At 28.6% G+C, this 25,784-nt stretch overlaps 2 protein-coding genes across 4 annotated transcripts in view; one reads left to right on the forward strand and one right to left on the reverse strand.

Moving 5' to 3' along the window:
- The window catches only part of LOC122501715 (glutamate decarboxylase), a 47,308-nt gene that overhangs the window by 15,915 nt on the left and 5,609 nt on the right, over window positions 1–25,784 (reverse strand). The window contains exons 1-4 of one of the 3 annotated variants that reach the window (XM_043611401.1): window positions 11,661–11,862; window positions 11,200–11,284; window positions 10,858–10,948; window positions 5,408–5,644 (exon numbers count right to left, since the gene is read on the reverse strand). In XM_043611401.1, the coding sequence (XP_043467336.1) occupies window positions 5,408–5,644; window positions 10,858–10,948; window positions 11,200–11,256 (385 nt within the window). In that variant the 5' untranslated portion in view covers window positions 11,257–11,284; window positions 11,661–11,862. Of the gene's footprint in view, window positions 1–5,407; window positions 5,645–10,857; window positions 10,949–11,199; window positions 11,285–11,660; window positions 11,937–25,784 lie in introns of those variants that run through there. The other 2 variants (XM_043611403.1, XM_043611402.1) reach the window with 2 other exon arrangements.
- LOC122501720 (SIFamide-related peptide) lies at window positions 23,058–25,703 on the forward strand. Its single transcript, XM_043611410.1, has 4 exons — window positions 23,058–23,107; window positions 23,665–23,770; window positions 24,441–24,582; window positions 24,875–25,703. Exons 3-4 carry the CDS (start codon window positions 24,462–24,464, stop codon window positions 24,967–24,969), a joined length of 216 nt encoding a protein of 71 aa, XP_043467345.1. The 5' UTR covers window positions 23,058–23,107; window positions 23,665–23,770; window positions 24,441–24,461; the 3' UTR covers window positions 24,970–25,703.

Genomic DNA, 25,784 nt, shown 5'->3' on the forward strand with positions numbered 1-25,784 from the left:
GATTGAAGTTTAATAATAAGCTTTGTTGAACCTTCGTGTTTCGAAAAAACTCTTCTTTAATAAAGAAAGCTTCAAATTGACGAAAAAAAGCCCAAATTTGATATTTGCCTCGAAAAATAGTGAAAATGTAAATTTATACGAGACCAGAGTCGTTTGTCAAGACACAAAGTTTTTCTGAATCGGAAATAAATTCTGAGTACCTCCGTGTATCGGAAAAAGCTCTTCTTTAAAAAAAACCCAAATTGATGAAAAAAGTCCAAATTTGATATTTGACTCAAAAATTGTAAAAATAAAACAAGACCAAAGTCGCTTTTCAAGACACAATTTCTTTTTGAATCAAAAATAAATTCTAAAAAGCCCTCCGAAACCTTCTTGTATCGGAAAAAGCTCTTCTTTAATAAAAAAAGCTCCAAATTGATTTTAAAAAAGCCAAAATATGATATTTGATTCGAAAAATTGTAAAAATAAATTTACAAGACCAGCGTGTCGTTTTTCAAGACATAATTTTATTCTGAATCAAAAATATATTCTAAAAAAGTGCTGAGTATTTTCGTATGTTGGGAAAAAGCTCTTCTTTACTAAAAAAGCTCCAAATTGATTTTAAAAAAAGCTCAAATTTGAAATTTAACACGAAAGTTGTAAAAATATAAATTTACAAGACAAGAGTCGCGTTTTTCAGGACACAATTTCATTTTAAATCGAAAATAAATTTTAAAAAAGCTCTGAGTACTTTCGTGTTTCGAAAAAACTCTTTGTAATAAAAAAATCTCCAAATTGATAAAAAAAGCCCAAATTTGATATTTGACTTGAAAAATTGTGAAAATAAATTTACAAGACCCGCTTCGTTTTTCAAAATACAAAATTTTTTTTAAATAGAAATAAATTCTAAAAAAGTGCTGAGTACCTTCGTGTTTCTGAAAAAGCTCTTCATTAATGAAAAAAATCTCCAAACCGTTGAGAGAAAGCCCAAATTTGATATTTGACGCGAAAAATTGTTAAAAAAGAATTGTCAAGACAAGATCAGCGTCATTTTTCAAGTCACTAATTTTTTGTGAATCGGAAATATATTCTAAAAAACTTCTTTAATTAGAAAAAGCTTCAAGTTGATTTTTTTGTGAACATTTTTAGACACAAATTTTTCTGAATTGTAAATAAATTCTAAAAAAGTTTCTAGTACCTCCGTGTATCAAAAAAGCTTTTCTTTAATAAAAAAAGCTTCAAATTGATGAAAAAAAGCTCAAATTCGATATTCGACTCTGAAAATTGGGACTTTTTTATTGGAATCTTCACGGAAATTCCATGGAGAATTCCCATGGAATTTCCAGGGGGTACTTCCATGGAATTTTTCGACGTTAATTTCTTTTTAAAATAACTTAATTCTTCAAGAACCATCATAATATTATTAATTATAGATTATTTAATGAATAATTTCACTTAAATAATTTTAAAATTGAATTGAATTTTAAAAGAGTCACTTTCACAATTTTCATAAATAAATGAAAACTTGAAAGGATTTTAAATTTAAAATTTAAGAAAATTCCAATTTTGAATAAATAATGGATAATTTTATTTATTTTTTTAATAAATTAATCAATGAGATAAATGATTAACAGTGTTTAAATACAAAATAAGAAAAGTTTTAGTTTCAATGCATGATTTTCCCAGCTAGTTTTTAAAATAATGTTTTCGTAGTATTTAATTTTCCTTAGATATCTCGGTGAAGAGAAGCGCACTTCCTGCATGAGAAGAGTTCTTAGGAAGTGGAGATTGAGGAGACAGCTGACCACACGTTGTAGGGTGTATTGAGGCAATATGTATAAGAATTCCCTTTCCCTGTCTCGTGATATCGACTAGTGTTATCCGAGCCGTTTGTCGCACTGTTATTCGCAATTATCTTGGTTGGCGGATCGAGGCACGCGTCCGGTGGGGTGAATTGTACCAAGAGGGCGAACGCAGACGGTCCTTTTTTCCAGATCTCGCGGGGGTGGTTTGCTTCATAGGGTCGAGGGTCGATGGTCCGGAGCGCCCGCATTTTGCGCGTCACACGCGTCGCTGAACGACTAGATTGTTTGCAGAGGCTCTCAAACTCGCCAACTTTTTTTCATAGTTGGAAGAACAAATAGAAAATTAGAAATTCAATTATTTAAGTCGAGAATATAATCTTGATACACAATCTTTTACTGCCTTCGTCGTTTGAAAATAGTCTTGAAAAGATTTCTTCTTGAAATTCTATTGACGTAGTAAAAGAAGAATCCGAATGCTAATTAACCACTCGATTAGTTTCATACCTGAAATATTCAATAGGGTGTAAATTATTTACTGATAAAATCCTGAATTTTTATATTGGTATTGAATTGCGCGGTGACAAGCGGACAAGTGCGCTCGCATACTTGGAATCTCTAATAGATTTTCAATATACTTCCAAACGGTGATAATATATAATTCACCTATATCCATGAATAGGATTTTCAGTAGAAAATTATTTCTTCTTTAAAGGTTGGTATGAAATATTACATATCATTTTCCTCTTATTTCTTAAAGCGAACAACAGAGGGAGAAAAGCGAGAGAAAAGTAAAGAAAGAAAAGTCGAACGGAAAGACCTGCTTTGAACAGACCCCCGTTCAGTGATAAATTAGGGGCTTAGGATTTGTATGAAGAGAAGTGTGTAACCCAGGCTCAACTCTAGTACCTACTGCTAATCAATCATGCAATCCATAAAGCAGAAAAACTACACAGTCCGCTGTTTTAATACAGTGCTTTCGGAGATCTGATGTTTATGTAAATTAATAACTTTTCAAACAGTTATTAACAGTTTCACTTTAACAGTTTTTCTAAGAGTATCAAATTGAGACGAAAAACGACTCAAAACAATTTTGATTTGTTTTTTGTCTCAATTTTATATCCTATGTAGAAAAACTGTGACCTATGTCAATGAAAATAATTTTTTATTGAACCAAAAGTAATGGAAAAAATTCAACTTCCATTGTGTAGAAGATTAGATATCTAAAAAAGTAATTAATTTAAACTTCTTCAGTGAAAAACTGACTAAAATTCAGAATAAAGGTAGACAGATATGTTTGTTTAGCTCTGGAAATTTTCTTCGTAAAAGCCACAAACGAATTTGGATTAGAATTTCTTCAAGTGGGTAAATAAAAATTTAAATTTTAATGTGTAAACACACACACATGTGTGCAGGTAGAGGGTATGGATGGCCCTTCTGACGCTCACCCCTATTTACTGTTTCACTCCACCCCACAAAAGGGAAAATCGTGTAGAAATGGCTCTTAATTACACCGATCCCATTGAATTTACCACCCTAGGTTTTATGCCACGTGCATCAGTGCCACAAAACTATTTTTTGACTTCCCCCGAATCACTAAGAGTATCCACTCTGGAATTTCCAAGACGATTCTGTATTGTCAGTGATTAATCGTTTCCACCTAATTCCAATTGTCTAAATTCAAAAATTCTTTAAACACTTTTCCGACAAAATTGAAAAATGAAACTGAAAAATTGAAATTGAAAAATCTTTTGATAAATACTTATAGCGGTGTTACATATTTTATGATAATATACTGAAAGGTATATTAAAAGATGGCGCGATAAAGTGAGCGATAAGAGAAATCTCTTTGCGTATAGATAGAAAAAAGATGGTTCATAAAAAGTGCAACAGAGAGATTTGGGGTACATAATCTAATAACGAGTTTTTGTTGGTCTTGGCACGTATCGAGCACACGTCTTTCAATAGCAAAGGGCGGCACCCCTGGCAGCGGGCGATTCAGTTTGGTTAGATTTCTAGCTTAAGTTTGGTTAGCTTTGGTGTTTACCATCGGTCCCAGCCATTGTGCATTAGCATCTATTCAAGCCAGTAATCGAATCGAAACCGAGATAGTGAACTTTCGCGAGCACCCACGAGGAGGATTTGTGGTCGACTTCCGCAATTTCAGCGACTTTGATAAGTATTGCATATAGGACAAAAATTAATCATTAAATATTTATATTCTAAAACATGATTATAAATGTATTTAAATACGTTTACTTTTTTTGTTATTAGTGATATTTAATGTCAGAATTTAATGTCAATATTCTGTCAATACCCATGGGCATGTAATCAATATTTCAATATTGAAAAATGGCATTTTAGTCTTTAAGTTACAATAATTAAAAGTAATTTTAATTTTTAATATTTAATTTTATATTCCTTTTGTTTTTCAATTTTTCCCCACTGAGTATAGATAGTTTTTTAAGGCCTTTTTTCTAAGTTACTTATCAGCAGGATTTCCTTAAGGGGAGTGCTTATAGTCACCTTATCTTTTCCCCTGCGAATGGGTATGCTAAATTGAATATGAAAAATATGTGGACTTATCGATTACATCAGCTTTAGTTAGATAGACAACGAACCGTTAAATTTTCCTGTCAAAAGTCCTGAACAATTTACTTCAGTGAAACACTATTTTCCCATCGTTTGACACTTTTTGAAAAAGGCAACATTGGCAAAAAGTATTCGTTTAAAAATTATTTCCTCCTTCATTTATAAAATCAATTTCATATACATGCACTAAAAGTCGGGAAATTTATTTAATTCAATATTCATTCGATTATAGACAAGTAATCGATTATTTGAATCAAATAATATTTTTATCTATGGATATTTTATTATTTATTATTATTTATTTATAATTATTAAAATTATTAATCAATCAATTAAAATTATAATTTTATATTAGAAAAATTAATTTTGTTGTTAGCTTTACGCCACGCGTCACTGGGTAATTCTCGTAGAAGTAAGTAGTAATATCGTCGTACAGTGGGACTCACTCTATGTACGCTTATGCCTGACCGCGACTATACTACTTACAAGTAGTACAATACGAAAATTGTAAAACTGGCGCTAATAATATTTTCTGACTCAAAAAAGCACAGAAAAAAGATAGTCTTAATTCAAGATAAATTTTAAATTCAATAATGACTGTTTGTAAATAAAATACCCCGAAATTCATTGCGTAGATTCAGCACTGGTTGTCTTAAAAATGTAACATCTTGAATGTAAGACTTCCTTTGTGGCTTAAAATAAGTCGTTCTTTTTACTTTCTTTACTTACTATTCCAATTAGTATTGAATTATTGTTATTTCAAATTAAAAGATGGATTATAAACAATGTTGTTAAAGAAATAATTTTCAAAATTCACATAAATAATATTTTAAATTTCAGACATAAAGGAGATATTACTCCCTCTTATAGGGCGTAAAGTTTCTTTGTCCAAACATAATAGTCTTCTTAAAGATGAATTTAAATGAATTTAAATTTAAAAATTTTTAAACACAAATAAATTAAAAGAACAATAAACTATTTTGTGATAAACGCATGAATGTTAATTGAGTGAGATTATATTTTGTTTTAATTACCTGTTTTTACTTGATATTTTAGAGTTGTTGAGCAATCAATAAGAAGCTGTTGCAAGGTGACCCCAGTGTCAGGTATTTCCAAGTCAAGTAGTTGAATCATTTCAGATGGATGATGAAAATCCAAAACTTTCGAGTTCCGATCATTCGTTGATTTAATGAAATCTAGTAAGATGTCGACTACTTTCATTAAAAATTCTTTCGTGGCTGGATATCCTTCGACATTTTGAGGCAGAATATCTGATGGCAAATAAAGAAGAAATAATTAACTTTTGATGAAACAAATAAGTATCCCAAAATTATTTTCGAATAGATTTAAGAATTTAAGAATTATTTCATTTTTGAGAATATGTTCTAAGTGAGGTGAGAATATATTTTTAAAATAGATTTAATTCACTGTTTATTGGAAATATTTTTATTAATATTTAGGATAATACGACATAAAAATTAAAACAGATCTAAAAAGTATAAAAACATTATCTTCAAAAATTTAAATATTAAAAATAGTATATTTTTAAGAAAGAAGTCGAAAATCTTATAACCGAACTTTGATTTTTGTATAGTTGAAAAAATTCATAAAAAAACCTCCTTTTCCCCAAAATTATTAATTCAAATGAAAATTAATCAAAATCCAAATTAATCATTTCTTCCCATAATTATTTATTTCAATACAAGAAGAATATAAAATCTTGATGAATTTTCGGACAAATTAAATAAAAGTGTAAGTAAGTGAAAAGGTAAAGTAGCAATCATGAATTATATTTTTGTATAGGTGTGTAATTATTTGTATCAAGAGCACTATTTATAAATGTTTTACAGAATTTTTTAAGACAATTTTATAGTAAAAATGCTAATGCACTTTAAGAAAAGAATATTTCATGCATTCATATTATAAACAAGCAAATGTTTATTAAAAGCATTACAAATTTGATGGTTATTCTTATGGTTTCACTTCTTTCTTCTTTTGTTTCCGAATCTTCAATTTTCCGTCAATATATCTCGTTGACAATTTTTGATAATTTTTTGTTGATATGGTATGATTTCACCTCATCAAACAATTGAAAGTATAGACCTACAATGACACACTCTCACTTGTTTGGTGGGATGATAACATCGTCATCTTCTGAAAATTTCCTTCTTGATCCTAACGTTTCCATATATGTATCTAAAATTTCCTTATATCTAAATTTATACATTTTAAATAAATTTATAAAAATATAAATAAAAAAAACTATAATTTTCAATACATGTATCTTGCAATGTTACAATCTGTTTAAACACGTTTTCACTTACATATATATATGAAATTATTCATTTCGAATTACAATATAAATTATATCGCACTTTTATCTAATGCACAATGAAATCAGTAATAATTACAAACCTATAATCATCTTGTAATAATAAATTTCAATAATAATACTTGAGAAAAATTTGTAGAAAGAGAAGAATTAATAGTATGAAATGTTGTATCCTTTTTGAGCCGTCGGTTAGACAAGGAAAATCCCAGGCTTTTTTCCATGAGATTGACCTATAATCTTTCCCCATCAATCTATGCCCTCAAGTTCGATATTCTCCTCCTTTTATAGTTTTCTTGGAGCGTAAGTAAGTCTACAGATCTCCATTATCGTTTTTAGACCGAAAATAATGAGAAAGTTAATGTAAACTTTTCAAAGAATATAGATAACTTTGTTAATTCAACAAAACAAATCTCACAATTGAAAAACAAAATGATGTGTATAATCTATAACAGCCACTTTGGTTGAAATATTTTCACTTTAAATTGTTCACTAAATCATTTGTAGAAATCGAAAAATCATTACCGTACCTAAATACTTTCGGACGTCTTGTACAATAGAAACTTCACAACTAGAACGTCCATCATATTAAAGCATCACTATTAGTATGGTTGTTTGGCGCCAGCTGTGTTTAAGACCCTCGCATAGGCCTGCTTTTAATCAAAGCTTCTTTCGGAGGGATTGGATGCGAATTAATTCCTTCGATTTACAAGCGGTATTATAAGGGTAATTTATAGTGATAAAAGAAATTCGAAGCAGTTGAGTATTAAACAACTTTTTATTTTTGACAAATCTATGAAAATTTTAAATACAACCGATTGTGAAAATATTGGTTTGCATATTTTCATACGGCATATATTCATATTCATATATTGGTATTTTTTTAAATATTTTCCAATAGTGCAAAATAATTGTGTTGTAAATATTTTCGACAGTCTCAATAAAATAGTTTTTATATTGATTTCGTTCAAGAATGATAAAGTTTATTGTTGGATCAAGTAATTTATAAAGTTATGACTATACTTAATTATTATTACATTCAGAAAAAAATTTATGTCTAAATCAAATATTCTCTGTTGTATAAACCTTATATTTTTAGATCTGCTGTCCAAATGTAAAAATAATCTATTTGTGAGATTATTTCTCTCTTTTTTTAAAATCATAAAAAAAATTATAATTTCTAATTAAGTGCAAGCATCAGCGATGTGATGGTCAGATGTGCAGAGCATGCGCAAACCTCTTGCATTTTGGTTATCTTGACCAAATACGGTTTAATCAATGCCTGCTAGTGCATTTTATCCAATCATATATAGTAAAGTTGATAAAATTTTGTTGTATCAACTAAATAATTATTTTCAACTATTATATTGTTGCAGCAACTTAAAATACTTTCAACACGCAACAATTTTATTGGAATAATTAAAGTTTTTTCTCAGTGAATATTAAATTCCACAGTCTCTATTTGATTAAGAGAATTTTGAATGCAAAATATTTGTCCGACGGCACGAACCAGCCCTTATCGCGCAATAGCATATGTCAAAATGCAAACATTGTAAAGCAAAGACGAACCCTTCCATCCCCTATGGTATGTAATCTGTCCTCAACCAGTCATCAAATCAGAATTTTTAAGTGTAGTTCTAAATCCTCTATTACTATGCACCCTCTCATTCCTTTAGAATAATACAAAATATCTTGTATTCAAGATTTTTTAAAATTATGTTTATATACAAAATTTGTGTAAAATTAAAATATTAAAAGTTCACAGTTTGTCTCAATTTAATATCCTTAGAAAAATTGTGTAATTATTGAGGAAAGTTTTAATGCACACAGTTAAAAGAAAATCTTAACTTAAGATCAATTTTAAATTCTGCCCTGTCTGCTTATACATGTAAAATCCTTTAAATTCCATTGCGTTAATTCAGAATTGACTGTCATAAAAATTTTGCACTTTAGAGGTCGTTCATAAACTACGTTACTAATTTTTCATACTTTTTAGACCCCCTCGTTATAATTGCGTTAAATGCATCTTTATAGATTTTTGAACTCCCTCCCCCCCTAAATTGATAATGTAATTTAAGGACAACCCCTTAATTGAAGACTTCTATGAATTTAGACTTTCTTTTTACTGCGTGTACGTGATATTTTACAAAATATTTATTTCACAAACACACAATTAGAAATTTAATTATGGAATATAAATTTACATTACAACATATTTTAAATGTAATATAAAAAAATGAGAGTTCAAATATTTTCAGCTTTATAAATGATATGTTCTATACCTCATCAGACCTTCACATGTTTAAAAATAATTCGATTTTATACATTTTTAGTTTGCCTTTTTTTACAAAGAAAATTGCGAGGTGTATTTACTTGTGTATTAGCGTGCAATCAGAAAAAAGTAATTTCATATTCAGAGAAAATATCCTCTACTAATATCCTCTCAAAACAACAGTATTTCACATGAATGTCGAATATTATTTTTATTCTTTTGTGATTAATAATAAAATAAAACAATTTTTTTGATAGTTCGAATGGTAAAACATAGAATTCAAGTGAAAAAATAAACAAATAAATAAATTAATTAATGTATGTAAATAATGGTTAATCATTAATTATTTTTATTTAATTAAAAACATCTAATTTAGAGCATCAGAATAACTTTTTTTAGTTAAGAACCACAATTATCATGTGTATAATTCTCTCAAATGATTTTCCTCATGTATAATGAGGATTTTCTTTATGTACCTATAATGAGGAAAATTCTCTAAAGTGTTGAATATTAATTTTGATACGATCTATAAGAGGAAAATATGCATTAAATTTAGAAGAATCCGATAAAATTAAGATTACATTTTTTTAGGGTGTGTACATTCTTCGTGTAGTAATTTTTTTTTTTGGAAAAAAAGAAGTATAATTATTTTAACACCAAATGTGGTATCAACATTTTTAACCGACACTGTGTGATTGTAACACTACATTTGGTGTTAAAATGACACTGAAGTGTGTTAACCCTCCGAGAACACACCTATTTTCTTGATCACGAAGTAAATTTTGGGTAAATCTGAGCCATTACTTTTTTTACACACTAAAAAAAAAGTTTTACTTTCAGCCTGTTTTCGAGGCTGAATTTAAGGTGTAAACGGAGTCAGCCCCATTAAACAAGGACAGACTTATGTGAAATACATGGGCTGAATTTAAGGTGTAAACGGAGTCAGACTTTTTTTTTCCTGTGTATGGAGTACAATTACAAAATGACAATAGATCGATTGTCATCGAACTTTTTTGAGATATACTTGAGATATACTTAAAGAATAAATAGAAATAGTTTACACGAAATCTTCTTTTTCAGAAATGGTTTGTGGATCAAATTGACCCAGTGTGTACTCCGAGGGTTAAAGTAACACTAGAGTGTCTTAAATTAATACGCATTTTTAATGAACGTTAAAATAACACCAGAATTGTGTTTCAAAGCTACATGCAACATTTATTAACATATTTTTTTCTGTGATAATCAACATTCACTTAAAATCGATATCTCAGTTTTCTTGAAAGTATCAAATTGATACCAAAAATTTGGATTAAAGTTATGATTTGATTCTCAATTTTAATTTATATTCGTTGCAATTTAATACTTTCAAGTTCACATAATATAAATGTCAGCACAGTTTTTATAAAGATATCAAATTGAGACAAAAAACGAATAAGCAACATTTTGATTAGTTTTTTGTTTCAATTTGAAATTCTTAGAAAAACTGTTAGTATTTCGGCTGATGCGGGGAACAGTGAAGTATGCTTCATTTACATATATATAGATGAATAAGAATGATTCTTTAATTTATAATAACACTTTACTGATTCTCCAGTAGTCTATTCGCTTATAGTTAACAGTTGTGAACTTTTCAAAAAGAATGTTATGTAACAACAGAATAAAATTTTAGCGATTTTGAAATAAATAAGCCTGTGAATAAGTAATTTACTTTAAAAGATAATTTTAGTAAAATATAAATTACAAAAACAAGTATAAAAGAAAAATTGAGTTTGTATAGTAAGCAAACCTAAAAAATGCTTTCAGACATTATCATACATATTCCAGACTGGAATGCATGCAAGGGGACTCATGCACCGCGATGGAATTTACATGAAATAACTCACCAGAATATTTAAGATTGCAGTGCTCCCTAGAGAGGGAGTATGTGTTTTCGGAACTCATGATTCTCGTTGGGGAATGGGTCCTGGCAAAGTTCTGTAAATCCAAACAAAATAAACGATTTTCATTAAATTGTTACAATACAACAATAACAATAACAATAGGTTTAATTATTATTAAACAGCAGGCTAATAAGATAAATTCGTTCAGAGATCATAACAAAAATAATTTATTTATTTCATTAAAGTTCCTAGGACTAGTTAGCCCTTCAAGGAACAGTACAGTGGTGAACATACAAATAATAATAATAATGTGCGAGAAAAAACATGAGATGAGATGAATCTTACATATAAGTATTCCTTGATTGCAGTGATTTTAGTGCCGATCACTTGTACATTATCCATGTCTCTGCAGTGCTCCTCGCCTCAGTCCCTACAACAATCAATACAAGAGTTCCGTGTAAGACACGTTTTCGAACCCTTCAATTAAATTTTTCATTTTTTGCAAAGCAATAAGGAACATTGACCAAGTTCGAGAGACAAGAGCGACCATAGAAACATGGACAATTATCACTACCGCGTTAAAGAAAATAGGTGCGTGGAAATGCAAAGTAAATGAAGAAAACTAAAATGCACAAAACTTTTTGACAAGTGTCTTTGAGAAAGTTTAATATTCTCTAAATCAGCAAGAAATTTGAATCACTAAAATCAGCGAGAACTGTCACTTATTAAGTGAAATAGAAGTTATACAGTTTTGCGCAAAAAGGTGAGAATTGCCGAGAATGTGTGAAAATAAAGGCTAGACTCACCCGCTTGTCCTTTTCTTTCCGAATTAACTCGCACGGATTAGGTCGATCGGCGTGACGCTGAGAACGAGGACGGTGTTGAGGACAAGGATGAAGACGACTCGAGAGCGAGTTTCCGACGACGGGCTTTGGGGTGGTATCCGCGGGACTGCGACTAGCGACGCCTGACCGTCTGGCGTTATTCGGCCTGGGGTCTGTCTGACCCAGTTTCCTCGAGCTTGCGGGGGATGATTGTGAGAAGGCGTGGTCGTTACGTAAGGGTGGGAAATCACGTGGGCGTTAAACGGGCGGGCTTCCCGTGAGCCAATAGTTGGTCTTCGCGTGACGTCAGAGGGGTGCTTTTACTACTTTGAACGACATCCACGAGACGGTTACCAGGACTTTACGTTGAAACATTCTCTGATCCATCGAATTCAAGTTTTATAGAAAGAGTATATATGTATATACATCAAGCAACGATTTTCAGCACACACACAACACTTTTTTTATTTACAATTTTCACAATACGAGAAGAAAAATAGATGTTTAACAAATAAGAGCAGGTCACATATATATTTACTCGTCCAGTTTTCAATACTTTCAATGTTAACGTTCAAACATTTTTTTTATGGTATTTTTTTATTGCTTTCGAAATATATAGTGAAAATGATTATTTATTATTGATGATTCAATAAAATGAATTTATGAAAATAAATTTATGGAAATTTGCAAATTATCTTTGTGCGGTTATGAAATTTAAAGGAGACAGGGATTGAAGTGTGGATAACTGAGGCATTTAGTTGTGAATATCGTGTGTCTATACATAAAAGCAGAACGGAAGAGTTGGATACACTATCTATATGTATAAAAGCAATAACAACTATACAGACATGTTAGAACAGCATTGTTGATTTATAAACTCCTTGTACAATGTCTCTTGTTCTACATAATTTAAATTAAAAAGTAATTTATTTTTTACAATATTTTTAATTAGCATGTTGAAGATTTTGTAATCAAAAATATATGTAGGTATATATATTTAAAGTCTTAAAATCAAATTCTAATCTTTTTCTTCAGAATGATAAATGTTAATTTTTAAATGAGCATCACAGGATTAAAACTTTTCGTGAAGTAATCCTACAGTTGCTATTTGTAATTTTCGAAACATTTACCTGCAAAGCTTATAATAATAGAGAAAAATTTCTTCAATTCATCTTAGAATTTCTTCTTTGAAAATTTAGGTTTAAGAAAGTGAAGGAAAAAATGTAATGTTAGTTACATTTTTTCAATTGTTGCTTTATGAAACTGTTATAACTAAATTAATTAATTAAGTATAACCTTAATGTATTTTACAAAAATAAACTAGTTCAATTTTTAAAAATAAAAATTTAAGCTCATTTTTTAGTCCTCATTTAGAGGATATTCTTAAGTGCATGGAAAAAAATAAACTGCTGTCAACTTTTAATTCTTTGAGGACCAGTGATGCTTTAACGAAACATGAAAATTTTTTTGTTAACTTGAGCATAACTTTCTTGATTTCTAAAATTCTAAAACTGAATATTGAAACAATATTTTGCATATAGTTCGTAAAAAATTTGCTATTTCACATACTATGCTCTTCAAATAGAAAACTTTAATTAACTTTCTCTGAAAACTTGATCTTTAAAGGGTTAACTGATATTTGCTGTCAAATATTTCCAAATTATACATTCTTTAAATCTGAATCAGTGAAATTCCACTGAAAATTAGTGACTTTATTCTCACGATTAAAGATAATCAGTGAACTTTCACTGATAATCAGTTTCAAATTACTGAAATTTCAGGCATACTCAGTTAAAAAACAACTGAACATTTCATTGTCACATTGAAAATTCCAGTTATTTTTGTTACGAGCAACCTTTTTATTCGTTTTTTGTCTCGCAATTTGATATCCTTAGAAAAATTATGCGCAGCATCAGTAAAAATTTAAGTAAATTCGCTGTCATAGCGAACCTTTTGGATCTCCCAGGAAACTTATTAGCTTCATTAAAGTATTTTGTATAGAACACTTTTTTCTATGTTTGAAAGGCGATGAAATAAATTAAAAGCCTCCGGACATCGTCATATTAAAAAAGAGAATTTTTCTTTTTAATTTATTTCATCGCATCTTTCAAAAATCGAAAAAAATAAGGAAGGAAAAATTAATTTAAATGAAATATTTTGTATTCTAAACTTGTCTATTTTTAATATATTTTCTTTATAACTTTTGAATGAATATTTTTTAAAATTCTTTAAAGAATTTATTTTAAAAGAAATAATTGTTCTTGTTATTTCCACGAGGAAGAAAATCACAATAAGGAAGCAAAATATTCATGAAAATGAACTTCTGCAATTATTATAAAAGAATCCTCTTCCTTTATTGTTATACTTGTTTAATTTAAATAGAATACCTATAATATAATATATAATATGAACACCTTAAAAACTAAAATAAGTTTAAAGATTTTTTAAAGTTTATACATACAAAACTTTATATTATAAAAGACAAGTAATTAAGCAAATCGATTAAAAGAAATAATTTCTTTTTTATATGATACCATAACCATTTAGCACATTCTAAGAAAAATTAGATATGAAAATTTGTTAAATGGACAATTGGATTTTATTTATTAAACTTTTCTAAAGAGAAGCAGGTAAGTACCGTTAAAAATATATTTATTTTTTCTAGATTTTATATCAAAGTTACTAAAAACTGTTTTTTTGTTTTTGCATTTTCTGAAAGAAATGAGTACATTCAGCTTATTAAACAACTTCCCAAAGGACCCTTTCAACAGGTCATGTATACTTATAGATTTTATAATATAAAAAAAGAGTACATGTCTGAATTTCCATGCGAATTTTTCACCCGAAAATTCGTGTGGAGATTTGAAATCCACACGAATCCATATAAAGAATTGAAAATTGTATAAAAAAATCCTCTTTAAAAATATAGAAAGAGAAGTTTGGACTGCTGAGCGTATAGTTTGAAAGTGTAAATATCAACTAATCCTGAAATATATAAAATCCATTGTTGTAATTCCCATTGTTCGACACACGCAGTTGCTATTTTTGAACAAGAAGCATATAATTTCATCAATAAGAAAGAACAAAAGAATTGTCATAATAAAATTATTTCAGGTAGAATTAAAAGACTCGTTCCCGTCTCCGTGTCGCTAACGGGATAAAGTAATGATAATGACTTGTAACGTGGCCTGAAAACTCGGTGATAGGAGTACATTACCGTTGGTGGTAATGCAATTGCCAACGGAACAACAGCTCGAAATTGCTGTGACGCTTGCGCCAGGAGTTCCTCGACCCGTGCGAGAACAGCAGCAGCAGAGAACAGACTTTGAGAAATGAGGAGGTAGGGGGTTTGGAGGACAAAATGGACGACGGCCAATGGGGATGCGGGACAATATGGCCGCGGGAGGATTTAATCAATATTTCCTCCGACTCTATAGAAGGGATGAGGTTATGTGCAAAAGAGAGAGCTTCACGTTCACAGCACACCTCATTTTGTATGGGCCTCTTTAACAATGCACTTCAAATACATTTATATGCATTACTTTCACAACAAACGGAACTGGTCAAACGAACACAAATCGGTCATTACTCGTTTCAAACTCATTACTGCGATAAAGCATAAAGTGCTATTGATTCCACTTCAATTTGATTCATGTCTCTCACCTATTCGCAGTTGAACAATAATGTTATTTTCTATGGTCTTCGAATCGTCCAATTTTTGCATAAAGAGTGCGTAATTTGTTTTTGATCATTCCTTTCTGACGAGAAACAAAATTAAAAATTGGTTCAAATGGAGAATTAATGATATGTAAAAGAGGAGACCTTATTTTCAACTGATCCGCTGGAGAATACTGAATAATCTAACTGCTGAATATAGTGGCAGAGCTCAATTAAGATACTTGGCATTTGATGCACTTATCCTAATTTGAATAATGACTCTCTAGGTTGGTATTTAAATCTGCTCAAGTAAAACATCGTTAACTAATTAACCCTTTTGGAAAAGTTGGAGATTTACGAGCAGTTCCTGACTTATAAGAAGAAATAAAATCTAGGTATCGACAAATAAATTTCTACACTACTGCTCAACAATTATTTTTACATTTTAATTGCAATATATTCATTTACAAAAAAGTGGATTTTTTTACTTGAGAATATTTTTATTAAGAAATAACTATTAATCTTTCTTCTTCGACTGAATTTATTCTTCTAGAAATAAAACAAATTTACAATTCACTTTAGTGACCGCACATATGTAAGAGAAAAAAATTCTGCAAAAAAGAGGAATCCTCTAAAATTAAGAACATTTTTTTCGGTGTAAGGGGTCATTCACAAACTACGTCACGCTTTTTCGGACTGATTTTTACCCCCTCCCCCCTTCGTCACATTTTTTACATACAAAAAATTTTTTTTTCCACACTTCGTCACACACAGCTTGACACCCCCCCCCCACCCCTAGGAGTGTGACGTAGTTTATAAACGACTCCTAACTAAACAAATTATTTAGTTGAACGCAATATTTAAAACTTTAGCAATTAATTCAATCTTAATTAAAAAATTATAAAATTTTTTTTAAAAGATAACAAATTTCAATTTAATATAATCCTTGGACAAAGAATCATTTTAAAAACATTCTTGTATAGCTTTTAAGATAAAAAAACATAATTTTCGTACCCCTAGTTTATAAATCAATGCATTTTAAGATATTTTTGTTAAATTTTTTAAAAGAACTTAGAAGTTAGTATCTACAACAGTATACCTTAAAAAAAGATGCCTTCACTTTACAATGTTTTAAGCTTAAAACTACAGATAAAGTCAATTTTAAAATGATATGTTTCACAAACTAATATTCGAAATGTTAAATTTAATCTTATAATCAGATTTTCCTTCATATTGACTCTTAAAAAATTGCTCTGCATTACGACAATAAAAAAATCTTCTGAAACAAATTTTTGACAGCTATCAAATAAAATAGTAAAAAAAATGTAACAAATATTCTTGTTAATATTCTTGTAGGAAAATTATTTCTTGTTTTTGAATGTAATTTGTGCTTATTAACAAAAATAAGTCCATTTTCATATCTAAATGATTCATCTAACAATTATAAAAATTAGTTAAAAAAAAGAAAGAAAGTCTTATAAAATATGACAAAAATTTTCCAATTAAAAGAATGTTTCTCTCAGTGTATGCAAATGTCTAAAAACATGTTTTTACATTTTATTTTTTAATTTAAACTAATTTATATTTTTATTAAAAGACTTGTATTTTTAATTTTTTATAGATAAGTAAAAAAACACTCTTTGTAGAAATTTTGACCGTTCCTTATAAGGAAAAATAAACTCTTACCTTAGTCCGGTTATAGTCAGACACAGATCGGATGCAATGGTCATATTATGTGTTTCATTTCAGAACGGAACCTGAAGTTTTTTTGTTTCAATTTAATAGCCTTCGAAAAACTATGATTTAGTTATTTTAATTTAATTTAGCTACAATAATATCAATTTATATCTTTTAACTGCAATACTAATTTAGAAATAACAAATGCACTCTAAAATAGCATTTTTATTTAAAATTAATGCAATTTAATTTATTCCACAGTTTTTCTAAGGATATAAAATTGAGATAAAAAAACGAATCAAATCGTTTTTTTTTGTCTCAATTTGCCATCTTTAGAAAAACTGTGAAACTGAAAAAAAAATTCGTTTCTTTTTATGGATTAAAAAGAAGAGATAAAATGATACGTTAATATTTAATGAATTCATTTATTAACATTTTATCAAAACAGGTGGATACCAAGAATCCACATGAATGTGTGGTGGAATTTATCAAACACACTTTGTTGAAAGTTTGGGTGGTTGGTTATATTGATTAACCATCACTTTCATGTGACGCCAGAAAAGTGGGTGTTGCTTCGAGGGCTGATGGGATGTACATAGGAAAAGGCGCCATGCGCAGTTCGCGATGAAAGGGAACGAGATCACTGAAGAAAGACCGATTCCATCATCAGAACAAGAGCGAGTTTCTCAGTTCGACGACAACCTCGTCGAGGATCGCGATTCCTCTAAATAGTCTCCTGAAGAACAACGTGAATAACCCATATCTCTATAAAGGAACTAAATTTTTCTCAATAGTTTTTAGTTTTCTTATAATTTATGTAATTTAAAGAGAAAACAAGTTTGTTCCCAACGCATGTGAAAATAAGTGATCGTAAGAAATACTCAGGTATGTTTGTGTGAATTTTGTTGACTTAGAAAAAGGAATCAGAATTTTTATTTAAGTAGAAATTGTCTAATCGATAAGAAAATAGTTGACTATGAAAGTAAACTTAAATTTGTTTATGAAGTGATATCGCAAAAATTAATTAATTTCTTTGAAAGTAGTATTAACTAAGGAAGTAAATAATTGTTCTTTTATTAGTAGAGAATTGTTTTCTTCAAATTAAAAATAAAACAACATTTAAGCAGAATTATTTCTAGTTTTTTTCCCACCGGTGGAAACGTGTACGTTGCTAATAGATTCTAGAGAGAAGATCTAGATTTCAAATCTTAAATAAAATTTTTTAGTTTTTGCTTTCTTGTTCCTGATTTTTGTTGCACACAATGTTGTTCATAAGACAAATAAATATTTTATGATGTAGAATAAAAATTCTTGTCTGTTAACCAACTGTTCATTTCTAAAATAGGTGTCTTACTTTGAAATTGTTGACAAGGAGCATTGGAATCTTGCCACAAGAAACTATTTCATATTTTGTGGAAAGCGATCTGCATACCAAATATTTTCGAACGGGGTTAATGGAATATCAATAACCAATAAAGAAAATGGAGGATCCACAAATTTAATATCACTTAAGTAAAATTAATTGATACTTCTGTTTTTCATTCTGAATTTCCAATTCAAACATAAATTATGTTTTATGTAAGGTGTAAAATTTGAAGTCTACATAATTTCATTTGTTTTATGATTGTATAAGTTCTCTTTTGTTTTACTGCAAAAATGTCAGCTTTGCTACTTTTGGAGGCCATGTTTCGTTGCCGATTTGAATGTGATTTGAATTTTCTGTACAACAAAATTCGTGTACGATTTAAAAAACAATGAAATAACTCAGACCCCAATTGTTTGTGATGAAGGGTGTTGGTTGTTTAAAACTGTGTCAGTGATAAATCCACTAAAATTACAGATTTAAAGAGTATGACTTTTAGGATTTTCTGATATGAACACAATTGAATATAGTGTATATAGAATATGCTATTGAATCAACAAAATTTCTGCTAAAATAATTTCAAAGCATGTTTATATCATAATCATATTATAAGTTCTATAGTTGATGCTTTTTTACTAATAAATCGTAGTCAATCTTAGCGTTAATCTTGTTGATTCAATCGCACCGTTCTCACAGTGTTGACTAATTTTTAGTAATCTGAATCAATGAATGTTCTACCAGTGACTAATAATTACACACATAGTTTGAAATATAAATTTTCAACTGCTTGAACGGCAGTTTGCGTAACTTGATTTGATTTTAGAATAGAAGACCTTTAAACCTTTGGAAAAATGTTTACAGCTGAATGTTGTTTTTGTGTAAAGGGTAAAAGGGGAAATCCACAACTGGAGCGCATTAACACATGTCATTTTTCAAAGCGGGTCTGAGGGTGTGAATTCGCTACAAACATATCAAAAACTGACAATGTACTTTAGACTTTATTCATACTATACTGTAAAAAATATTATAGCTAAACTTTTACTTCTACGAGACATTAAATTTTTCGAAGTAAAATTAAGAAAATTATCAAGTCCAATTAGCTATGTCCACTTTTGCTTCTACTAAATTATTGCACTGAAACAAATTTTTAAAAAAGTGTCACTAAAATTCAGGATAATAACCCTCATTGATTCAGATTTAGATTCTCTTATAAGGTGTAACAATGTAATGGCATAGATGTAAGTTAAAATATATATTTACATGTATAAGTTACTATAAAACACAAAATCCATGTCTTCCATTTCATGAAAAGAAATTTAAAATAAGTATATAACTATATACGTTTATATAGTATATCACTGCTTTGTAAATATTTAGACTTTAAAATAGGGAAAAGTGGGGCTAAACCAAGAATTTCAAAATGATAATATTGCTCAAAAATAAAGTATACTTTAATATACTTTTTTATGTTGGATTGTAGCTTTTCATTCACGGAAAAAAATCTTTGCCTAGAATTTTAATTATCTTCGTTTCAGCGAAAGCTTTTTTCCGTGCAAGTAAGGCAACTTTCAGAACTTATCGAACAAATTAACTTTCAATAGGAATAATTGTTAGATTGTTTACAATAATCCAGAAATATTACATTTTATGCAATGGAGAAAAAATTGATTTGATTCAAATAACCGATTACTCGTCTATTAAGTATACTTACTTGAACCAAATAATTTTTAATTAAGGCAATTAAATTGTATCTGCTTCAAATAGAGAAATTGAGCCGCAGCGTGCAATAACAACAGCTACGCTCGGGCTGTCTTTCCAAATCGGAATATCTACTTCGAAATCCGCGGTGGGGACTGCATTCGAAGTAGATATTACGGTTAAGGAAGACAGTCCGAGCGTAGCTGTTATTATTGCACGCTGCGGCTTAATTATTATTGGTTCATATACAATTTATTTCATTTGAAAAAAAGTTATTTGATTGAAGTAAATATTTTTTTGATAATAGACAATAATTAATTATTTGAATCAAATACCTTTTTTTTCTTTGTGTTAAAACTTGAAGGTGATATTCACAACCTATAACAACAAAATATGAACTTAATGTTTTGATCCACTTTCCCTCATATTTGATAAAAATCATAAAGTAAGAATATAACTTAATTAAAATAAAATTTTCAATCTCTTACTGAGAAGAAATTTAGCACTCCTATTCAAGTCGATTTAGAAAAAAAATTAATAATTATAAGTGTATAAATCTGAATTCCCATATTTTAAACTCATCTTTTTAGGCTTTTACAATTGCTTTTATCAAAAACAGAAAATAAATAAAACTTACTTAAAAATTATGTGAAATTTTATAATTCTCGTATTCAGATTTAGAAAAATATTTCACTCGTACCAACTAATACCTACTATTAGTATCATTAAAAAGTTATGTAATTAGATTCTAATCAAATCGCATAGGATTTAAAATTATATAGACATACAAATATTATAGAGTATAAGCGTTTATTCATTCATCTGTAATAAAGTACATATTTTTATTGTTATTTATAATTATTATATTGTATAATATGTGCTACACTTAAAGTTGTGACGCGACAATAATAAATAGTTCGTAGGCCAATCGTGCAAAATATAATATACACACGTATATTGTACATAGTTTTAAGATATGTTTAAGTCTATATTTATGTCGAATAGTTTGTTACACTAAAAAATAAAATTTAATTTCTGTAATATATTTATTACGTCTAGAATTAATTATTTTGAATTACTAATAAAGCAATTGTAATAAAAAATATAAAATTAAAATATCTTTTAACAAATTTATAGTTTTTTCAGTAGCCTTGTGAATATCTTGAACATATTCAGATTCCTTTATTCTCCTTCTCTTTTGTTGATTTAGATTTAGAGGATATTCTACCCTCTTATCCCCAAGGAGAATAGGCCAAAGGATTTTGCCTCACATCTAAAGCTTCAGATTTATAGAATAAAGCCTCATATACAGTCACATTGCTACTCTCTGTTATAAATATTTAAGTTTTTCATTCAGAAAGTCTTTTCTTAAAATATACCCGGAGAAAAAGAGTTTGCTATTTTAGCTAATTTTCAGCCATGGCAGATAATAATTAGATTTTATAGCGAAAAAATTAGCTATGAGTTGTAACAATTAGTTAAATTAGGTAGAAATAATTGCTTCCCATTGTAATGAATTTGAGTAAGATAATAGGTGGCTAAAAGTGAAATAAAAAAGTTTATATTTTTTCGTTGCTCTATTAGGGGCCAAGTTTGAAAATGATGACCAATTGTGGCCCTAAAATTAAGCTCCACTTAGATTACAATTATACTCAAAGAGGGTCAAGTCTGAGTTTTTCTACAAGACCATTTTTCTAAATCAAAATTAATCACTTTTGTCTAATGAAATTGGATCGATTCGTTCATTAAATGAATTAGAAAGCTACTTAACTAATTCTTAGTCAAAAACGATACTAATTGCTCATGGCAGTAATAATCGATATAGTTATTAAAATAGTACTATTAGTAATAGTAATAATAACAATAATAATAATAATAAAATTTTTGGTACAGAAAAATTTGCTAATAGATTAAGTAGATATCTTCATTGTCAGGTTTGAGTGGTAAACTAAATTATTATCCTTAGAAGATATTGGAGAGTGTTTCACATACTATTTCTGATCCTTTGACTTTCCCGTTTCGTCCTTATGAACAGTTACCGACTACAGTTTTCAGTTACCAACAACCAGGCGTATACCTTGTTTCTAAATGAATAAAAACTGACAAACTTGCAGCAATTTTACTGAAAATTATTGATTAAACACGAGTTCGTTTATCATTCTTAATACACATTGATACAATGAGGAGCATATCGTCAAAATAACTATTAAAATAATTGAATTTTATAGCATCACTTCACTTCTTTTATAAAAAGAGATGAAAGGACAAATGACATCTACATTTGCTTGAAATTCGTCACTATGAATTGTATAATTAAAATCCCCCACAGCATCTAAATTTGCAGCAATATTGTCAATGTTGTCAATGTTGCTGCAAGTTTAGATGCTATGGGGGATGTTTCCATTTTATTAAATTTTTTAGTCAAAAAGGTTCTTTTTTTGTAACTAAAAGGAAAAAAAATGAAAATTCAATTAACGGGAAAAGTTTAAGCTGCAGAACAAACAAATCAGATTGTTTGTTGTAATAAAACTGTTTTCTTGATTCAACAGTTGAGTTTGTTGTCACAGCAAACACCTTAAGAGTTTTTGTTTCTACAACAATCCGAAGTTGTTGAGATACAATTCTTTTATTGTTTATCTTTTTTTTTGTTGCACAAAATTACGTTTAAATTTTCTATTTTATTAGAAGAAAACGTAAATAGATATATATATATATATATATATATATATATATATATATATATATATATATATATATATATATATATATATATATATATATATATATATATATATAGGATATTATGAAGAATATGATTTTATATTGAAATAATTTCCCAAGAGTTTGCGAGACAATCACAAATATTGCAAACTAAGTTACATGTTCATTATTAGCTTCTTCTTAACACCCGAAGGAATTCATTGGCTTTATTAGATGGCTATGATTCATTTTTTAAAACAGTATAAAAAGCCTCGACCAAAGGATAGTGGAACACATTTTCTCTTTGCTTGCTGCTATACAAACATGCAATAAGGTAAAATTATTATACTTCTTCATTTTGAATATATTTTTCTTATTCTTATAGAATTTTCTAAAAATTATTTCCACCCTTTCTTTGAAATCACAGTTTTTCTAAGGATATCAAATTGAGACGAAAAACGAAATGTTTGTTCGCAACACTTTTGCTTCATTTTTTGTCTCAATTTGATATCCTTAGGAAAACTGTGATAGAGTAGCATACTTGTTGACCATTTTAGAAGATATTGTTCTGCTTTTGAGATTTATTAAGTGAAATATTGATTAGTAATACGTAGTAAATTTAAAGATAAGTAAAACACATATTAATACCGATTTATCATTGAACTTACAATACAATTTTATGTACGACTTTTAATTTTAAACAACAAAAATTTTATAAGCTGGTTGATTTATTTAGTTCATTTATTTATTTAGTATTTACCTTTATTTATAAATCAAGTTTGACAATATAATTATTTTTTAAATCTATTTCAAGGAAACTTTTCAATATTATGATCTTTATAAGATTAAATACACCATAATATGCATTTGACAGGAATATTTTTCTTTCAGTAATTCTACTCAGTATAAAAACAATTGAAGCAAGAAAGAAAACCAAGATTTCGTTGTTGGTTACAGAAGAAGCAACATCTTTCTTACTATTTTTCCTAAAAATCAGGTAAACTTTTATGTATATACCTTGTCTTTAAATATGTAGTAATTTATTTTAAGAAGCTTCATCAAAGGAAAAGAATATTAGCTTTGTATTAATTTGGGGTCTCAGTCGATTTTTTTATCTTATAAATAATTTTGAATTTTAAGTTTGTAAGTCTGAAGAAAACTATTAAAATCAAAAACTTATACAAAACTCGACTGATGGGAAAGCTAAAGTATTTCTTGTGGGATCCTTTTTCAATTTTATTATATTCAATGAAAGTTTTTGTATTTGCCTTTTTATGCTTCTTATTTATCACTTTCATTATGGTAATGGTTTGAAGTGCTCTGTTAACTTGAAGATAACAAATTGCAACGAATACCAAAAATGTGGATCAAATCATAAATTGATTCTAATTTTTGGTATCAATTTGATACTACCAAGAAAACTATACGTATGTTTTATAATTATTTTCATAAATAGGTCACTTGCTCCAACAATAAGAGTAAGTGAAATATTTATCTTTGCCTTACTGCTGTTAAAGAATTATTAAATAGTCCCCTACAGCATCTGAACTTACAACAAAATTGACAACATTGCCTCAATATTGTGAAAGTTGCAGCAATGTTGTCATCGTTGCTGCAAGTTTAGATATGCTGCGATCATTTTCAATCTATTACATACAATGTTTCAGCTAAATTCATCACTATTCAACATGTTTCGAGCTGCACTTTTCATATTTGTCCTTCTCGTCGTTGCCGTCTATGCAGAAGCAGGATACAGGAAACCACCATTTAATGGAAGTATTTTTGGCAAAAGATCCGTTGCCATGGCTGGTAAGTGAATGTTTAATATATATCTAAAAACTATTTGACAATTTAAATTCATTAAAATTTTTATAAATTTAAATTTAGAAAGGCCGTAAAAAGAAAATCTTAAGTCTTAATTCAGCACTGCCTAATATTAAATCCTCCAAAATGTATTGCTCAAATTCAACATTGTCTGTCTTAAAAATGTTGCATCTTAATTTTAAGATTTTTTTCAAGCCTTAAAATTTCTATAACGGTTTTATAAAACTTGAAAATTTAGAATGTCATTACAAATTATTCTTCTATTTTGTGTTAATAGGCGACTATGATGTAGCTAACAGAGCTTTAACAGCAATGTGCGAAGTAGCTAGTGAAACATGCACCACTTGGTACAATCGTCAAGACATGAACTAAACTACTTCAACTCCGAAGAATCGATGATCTGCCTATTTACAGAAATCCAGTAACTTAGCTTCAAAGATGTACAAAAATGCTAAAAAACATTATGTAACAACAATATGCTTATGTAACAACAGTAATCTTTACTACACATTACTTTAATATGCAGCAAAATTATACATGTATTTATTCAATGCATTTTCAAAGTCAAGTACATTGTATGTATATCAAGGATCAAGTAGAAATTGTAATCATATTTTATCTAAATTATTAAACTTAATTGTAGAGGATTATGTTAAAAAGTAATAATATCAACACAAAATGTCTGTTAGTATAATTTGAAAAATTAAATGCTGGAAAAGTAGTACGTATACTTTACTTTTAAGTTAAAACAATGGATTACTTTAAAACGTATTTTTAAATTGATGAATATTTATTGAAAGTAGTGTTCTTAAAATCAGATATGTAGATGAATGTGTCAAGTATGTTTGGCACGTTTCTTTTCACCTGTTGATATAAGGGCTATGACCTCTTTCCTCTTTACATTGCTATTAAAGAAATCTAAATATATTAGAAGTAAAAGTTTAGACAAAAATAAATATTACACGCACTTATGCAGTGCTATATTATGGATCAAGAATGTAATTCATCTTCTCAAAAATCTTGCTTTTATTCAAGTCTACGTAATATTAATAACCAACTATTTATTTTCTCTGTAATAAAACTTTTTTGAATTAACAACTTTTTTTGATTTGCTTCAATAAAAACATATTCTTTATCGAAAAATATGAAATTGATATAAAAAATTTGGAACCATTTATGATTTCAAC

The sequence above is a fragment of the Leptopilina heterotoma genome, unplaced genomic scaffold, assembly GCF_015476425.1.
Source record: "Leptopilina heterotoma isolate Lh14 unplaced genomic scaffold, ASM1547642v1 Lhet_212, whole genome shotgun sequence".
Lineage (NCBI taxonomy): Eukaryota > Metazoa > Arthropoda > Insecta > Hymenoptera > Figitidae > Leptopilina > Leptopilina heterotoma.